This window comes from Carcharhinus amblyrhynchos, chromosome 1 (assembly GCF_965287045.1).
Source record: "Carcharhinus amblyrhynchos chromosome 1, sCarAmb.v2.hapA, whole genome shotgun sequence".
In the NCBI taxonomy this organism is placed as follows: Eukaryota; Metazoa; Chordata; class Chondrichthyes; order Carcharhiniformes; family Carcharhinidae; genus Carcharhinus; species Carcharhinus amblyrhynchos.
Window position 1 is genome coordinate 177,780,658 of NC_137324.1, and position 6,449 is coordinate 177,787,106.

At 46.7% G+C, this 6,449-nt stretch overlaps 1 protein-coding gene across 1 annotated transcript in view; it reads right to left on the minus strand.

Annotated features, from left to right (window-relative positions):
* arhgef38 (Rho guanine nucleotide exchange factor (GEF) 38) overlaps positions 1-5,647 on the minus strand; it is a 76,655-nt gene extending 71,008 nt beyond the window's left edge. The window contains exon 1 of the mRNA XM_080195863.1: positions 5,467-5,647. Within this exon, the coding sequence (XP_080051989.1) occupies positions 5,467-5,647 (181 nt within the window). The remainder of the gene's footprint in view (positions 1-5,466) is intronic.
* Positions 5,648-6,449: the final 802 nt, after the last annotated feature.

A 6,449-nucleotide genomic window follows, 5' to 3' on the forward strand; every position in this document is an offset into this window, starting at 1 on the left:
CACCCACCGAATGAAAATGTTTTTCCTCAAATCCCCTCGAAATCTCCTGCTCTGACCTTAAATCTCCACCGCCTGGTTACTGACCCCCCTGCTAAGCTCTAAGTTCTAGATACACTACAGCTGATTGTTCAAACATTGAATATCTCGGACAGGATTGTAATCAAAGTTATCATCCTGCCCTGTCTGAACAAGTTCAATTGTAATTCCATCATTTGGAAATCTAGTCTTGGAAAATATAAAATTGTGGATCTCCCCAATTTTCTCACAAAAACCAAATAATCATGGACCTTGTCTTGACATTGACAGCCTGATTGGGGGACGGCACAGTGGTTAGCACAGCGCCAGGGGTATGGGTTCGATTCCTGGCTCGGGTCACTGTCTGTGTGGAATCTGCATGTTCTCCCCGTGCCTGCGTGGGTTTCCTCCGGGTGCTCCGGTTTCCTCCCACAGCCTGAAAGACCCGCTGGTTATGTGCATTGAATAGAATAGAACAGAATCCCTACAGTGCAGAAGGGGGCCATTCAGCCCATCGAGTCTGCACCAACCTCAATCCCACCCAAACCCTTTATTCCTGTAATTCCACATATTTACCCTGCTAATCTCCCTGACACTAGGGTCAATTTAGCACAGCCAATCCACCTAACCCGCACATCTCTGGACTGCGGGAGTAAACCACAGCACCTGGAGGAAACCCACGCAGCACAGGGAGAAATGGCCGTGATAAATTCTCCCTCAGTGTACCCAAACAGGCACCGGAGTGTGACGACTGGGGGATTCTCACAGTGACTTAATTGCAGTGTTAATGTAAGCTTATGCGTGACACCAATAAATAAATAAACTTTAAAACTGATTCATTCTGAAGATCATCAAATGATTGTAACACACATATCAATGCAGGAAATGTCATGCTCTGTTTTGCTTACATCTTCTACAGACCCTAGAACTAAGAGCTTGTCTTATGAGGAACGGTTGAGGGCTCTGGGTCTGTACTCGTTGGAGTTTAGAAGGATGAGGGGGAATCTTATTGAAACTTACAGGATACTGCGAAGCCCCGGATAGAGTGGACGTGGAGAGGATGTTTCCACTAGTAGGAAAAATTAGAACCACAATTCCACCCAGGCCCAATTCCCGTAACCCCTCATATTTACCCTGTTAATCCCTCTGACACTAGGGTCAATTTAGCAGGCCAATCACATCTTTGGACTGTGGAAGGAAACCAGAGCACCCGGAGGAAACCCACGCAGACACGGGGAGAACGTGCAGACTCCAGACAGACAGTGCGGAGTTTGCAATATTGTCTGTAGTTGGAACAAGTTTCGAAAAAATACCACTCCGTGAAATTAAATGGGGCTGATTCTGTGCTCTGAGCGAGGGATAGAGGGAGGAATGAATTTACACGCACCCAGTGTGGGACAGAAGTTTCCAGAAAACAGCAACAGGGAAGGAGATTTCCAAAAGGGTGACCTTGACAAATAAACGCTGGTATTACTTTGGTTAAATGTAGGATTGTTTATTATTTTATCTGATTTTGTTTTAAACAGTTCCCTGTGACTCCAAATACAATTCATTTCATTCACATTATTTAGAATAAAATGTTACACTAATAAGGATCTAATTTTATAACTTTCGCCTGTGTAAAGGAATAATAAATTGAAGCCAGCATGATAACTATGGGGAAATTCCATCCTGGAATATTCTGAATAATGCAAACACTTTATGATCATAAAATGTCTGCACTGCCTGTCAAACCATGAGTGCTGCTGCTTTCTCACAAGCTCTTTAAGCTTCAGAGAATGCAGCAGTCACCTGTTCACCAGGAACTGTTAACACATTACATCATGTCTCCAGCTATGCACCTGTTGGCTCAGGTAGATCACATTATGCTTATGATATGAGATGTACCTGAGCCAAGTCAAGGCTCTGATTACACAATGATTCACCCAGGGATGAGGTCACGTTTAACCCTCGAATGTTCGGACAGGTCAGTCGGAATCGCAGCCCTGCGCGCCTGTACAGATCCAGCTCTCCTCCATCTCGAAAAGGAGGAATGACAAGACGCAGCAAACAATTCAAACTCCCTCCAAATGCTGCAGGTAGGTCTCCGCTGCACTGCTCATAGGCTGCGTTAAACAGCTGACATTCAGTCAAGTGCATACACGGAGCTGAGAGCAATCAGAACCGGTTGTAGCAGACGCCACAACCTGAACCATAAACCACTTTCCAAACGTCAATACCAAATAGATCTTAAGAAACAATTTGAGATTTTTAAAACTCAAGCTGAAGATTAAAAGCAAATACATTATGGTATTAAAGATTAAAGAACTTTATATTTTTAAAACAAAAAGCTTGCATTTATTTCATGCTTCATTACATCTGGGCAACATCATAACCAAAAGCATCAATTTTGAAACTCAAATCACCAAGACCATAGGAGCAGAATTAGGCCACTCGGCCCATCGAGTCTGCTTCACCATTCAATCATAGCTGATATTTTCCTCATCCCCATTCTCCTGCCTTTTCCCCAAACCCCTGAGCCCCTTATTAATCAGGAACTTATCTATTTCTATCTTAAAGACACTCAATGACCAGGCCCTCCACACCCTTCTGGGGCAAAGAGTTCCACAGATTCACCACTCTCTGGCTGAAGAAATTCCTCCTCATCTCTGTTTTAAAGGATTGTCCCTTTAGCCTGAGGTTGTGCCCTCTCTGGTTCTAGTTTTTTTCCCTACCAGTGGAAACATCCCCTCCCCATCCACTCTATCCAGGGCCTCTTGGTATCCTGTAAGTTTCAATAAGACCCCCCACCCTCCACCATCCTTCCAACACTCTAGACTAACGCGCAGCCTCACATCTTTATATGGTAAGGAATATTAGTTGGCCAATTGGAAGAACACCTGTTCTTCAGTAGTGCTGTGGGAGCCCTTATTTATCCTGTTTGAATAGACAGTCAGAAGGTTCTCACTGTAACCGGAGACCAGCATGACAAATAACAAACTGCATTTAACATAATCAAACATCTCAAGGTGCTCCACGGGAACACTACAAGCCACAAATAGAGGCCAAGTGATTAAGGATTTTAAAGACAAAAGACGGTGGTTGTTGATGGGTGATTTAGGGAGGGAATTCCAGACTTTAAGCTCTGGCAGCTAAAGGTGTGGCTGCCAATGACGCAGCAGTAGGAATCAGGGCTCCCAGTATTGAAACAGCACATATCATAGAATCAGAGAATTCCTACAGTGCAATATGAGGCCATTCGGCCCATTGAGTCTACACCGACCACAATGCCAGCCAAGCCCTATCTCCACAACCCCATGCATTTATCCTGCTAATCCCCCAACACTACGGGGCAATTTAGCATGGTCAATCCACCAAACTCAAACATCTTTGGACTGTGGGAGGAAATCGGAGCACCTGGAGGAAACCCACGCAGACACGGGGAGAACGTGCAAACTCCACAGAGACAGTGATCCAAGATGGGAATTGAACCCGGGTCCCTGGCTCTGTGAGGCAGCAGTGCTAGCCGCTGTGCTATCATACCACCCCCATCTCAGAGGGTTTTGGGTTGAGGAGGTTCTAGAGGTAGGGACATGTGAGGCCAAGAGTAATTTGTATACGAGGATCGGAGGTTTGAAATTGGGATGTTAATGGACCAAGAGAAGACCCAGTGTAGGTCCATGTGCACACGTGGTAAAAGGGGAGCAAGATTGGTGCAAGTTAGAATTTTCCATAGCTTGAACATTGCTGACAAGAGAGACATGCTACTGAAATTTTTAATCTGGCACGCATCAGGACAAATGCAAATTGCCAAATTTCAAACAATCACAAACAATACTGCAGAAAATAAAGGTGCTGATTGGTTGACAAGTTGACTCTCACTGGCCAAGACATTGCTATGGAGAAAGCCATGGGGAACTAAAGGCTCCCCAAGCTCCCAGGTAATTCAAAAACTTGATGAGACTTTGAATATATTCCTTTTGCTTGCAGAGAACGAGTTCCTGCCAATGAACGTGTAAGACTTCCAGCAAGTGTAAGTGAGCCAAACTATGAGATTGATAGATGATTTTGTTAGTGTAGTTATTAGCACATTCAGCATTGTTCAACAAGTGCTGCCCAATCAGTGTTTTGCAAGTGTGGGTTAGTCTGCAATATGTTCAATGATATCAGCCTATTAATAACAAGCAAAGGAACAGGCTGTTTGATTCAATGAGCCAATCACAGGTACATATACCTTGAGTATCCGACATCACGCTGCCACTGAAACTCAACGTGATGTTGCTCAGTGTTGCCTGACAATATACTATCCTGCATCTCACCCAAAAGAGTTGGGTTTTAATATCTCCACCTTCCCACAGAATCTCTACAATGCAGAAGGAGGCCATTCAGCCCATCAAATCTGCACCAACTCTCCAAAATAACATCTTTACCTAGCCCACCAAGCCCATCTGCTGTATATCGTGCAAGAAACAATACTTTTCACTGTATACTAATACATGTGACAATCGTAATCAAATCAAAAACCCTGTGCACTTACCATGGCTAATCCCCTTAATCTACATAGCCTTGGACACGAGGAGAGATTTATCACGCCAATCCACTGAACAATCTTTGGACTGTTGGAGGAAGCCCACACAAACACAGGGAGACATGGGGCGGTACGATGGCACAGTGGTTAGCGCTGCTGCCTCGCACTGCCAGGGACACGGCAACTAGGGGATTTTCACAGTAACTTCACTGCACAGTTAATGTAAGCCTACTTGTGACAAGGATAAATAAACCTGTAAACTTAAAACTTATGGAAGTCAGCTCCAAGATCTGACCCCTTCTTGCGCTCGATGTGGGTGTGGAAACTGTACTCATTCGCTGGAACTTTGTCACATCAACTTCAACAGAAGCTGGGGGAGTATGGGCTCTGCCCAAGTGACACAGTGGTTAGCACTGCTGCCTCACTGCGCCAGAGACCAGGGTTCGATTCCCAGCTTGGGTCACTGTCTGTGTGGAGTTTGCACATTCATTTAAAGTTTATTTATTCGTGTCACAAGTAGGCTTACATTAACACTGCAATGAAGTTACCGTGAAAATCCACACTCCGGCACCTGCTCGGGCACACTAAGGGGCAATTTAGCACGGACAATCCACCAAACCAACACGTTGGTTCGGACAGTGGGAGGAAACCCATGCAGAAACGGGGAGAATGTGCAAGCTCCCCACAGACAGTGACCCAAGCCGGGAATCGAACCCAGGTCCCTGGCGCTGTGAGGCAGCAGTGCTACCCCAACTGTGCCACCCTAACACATGACCTTGGAAGGCAGAGATGAAGAGAGACTGCAACTGAGCCACTTGCAGGGAGGGGAGGATTTAAAATTATTTTTTTCTTTTGACTCTGCCCTGGATCTTCTTTCCTCTGCCTCCCTCCCCCTCTCCCTCTAACCCCCCCCCCCTCCCTCCCTCCCTCTACCCCACTCTGACCTTTCAGCTTGTGGCTGTACTCTGTGCGGTCTGACTGGCTCCTCCGGAGGGTGCCTCCTTTCTCCTCCTCGGGGGCTTCATGAATGATGGTGTCGGTGCGGCGCCGCTCCTGGATGTAGAGCCGGGGTTTGAAGAAGCCCAGGTTCTTGAGCTTGGCGCTGGGGGGCTCCTTGCTGCCCATGGCTGTGCCGCTGACTGAGTGCCTGGAGCTGGGGCTGGTTTACCTGCAGCGGCAGAGACTCCACCCAGTGTGTGTAACCTGTGCTGCTCCTTCCCCGCCTTTAACACCGGCTCGCTGCAGAACCCAACGGTGGGAATTTAGCACCGCACACACTGCGTTTACAGGGAATGTGTTCCTGGAAGCGGGGCGCCCAGTCCCACAGCGAGTGCCAGAGAGTTGAATAAAGAGAACTTGTTCCCAGCGCAGCGTCAGACACAGGGAATGAGAGGGGAAAAAAGATATTTTACTCAGTTGTTGTGATCATTGAAAAGACAGTGGAAGCACTTTATTGCAGTGACAGAGGGATAAATCCTGAGAAATGGGTGGCACAGTGGGTTAGCACTGCTGCCTCATCAGCGCCAGGGTCCTGGGTTCAATTCCCAGCTTGGGTCACTGTCTAGAACATAAAACACTACAGCACAAACAGGCTCTTCGGCCCACAAGTTGTGCCAATCACAGCCAAACCTACCAAGCCCTAGAACTATCTGTAACTCCCAATGCCATTAGATCCCATATACTCATCCAGAAGTCTTTTAAAAGACTCCAGTCTGTGTGGAGCTTGCACATTCTCTCCGTGTCTGCGTGGGTTTCCTCCGGGTGCTCCGGTTTCCTCCCAAGACGTGATGGTTAGGGTGCATTGGCTGTGCTAAGTTCTCCCTCAGTGTACCCGAACAGGCACCGGAGTGTGGCGACTAGGGGATTTTCACAGTAACTTCACTGCAGTGTTAATGTCAGCCTTACTTGTGACTAGTAAATAAACTTT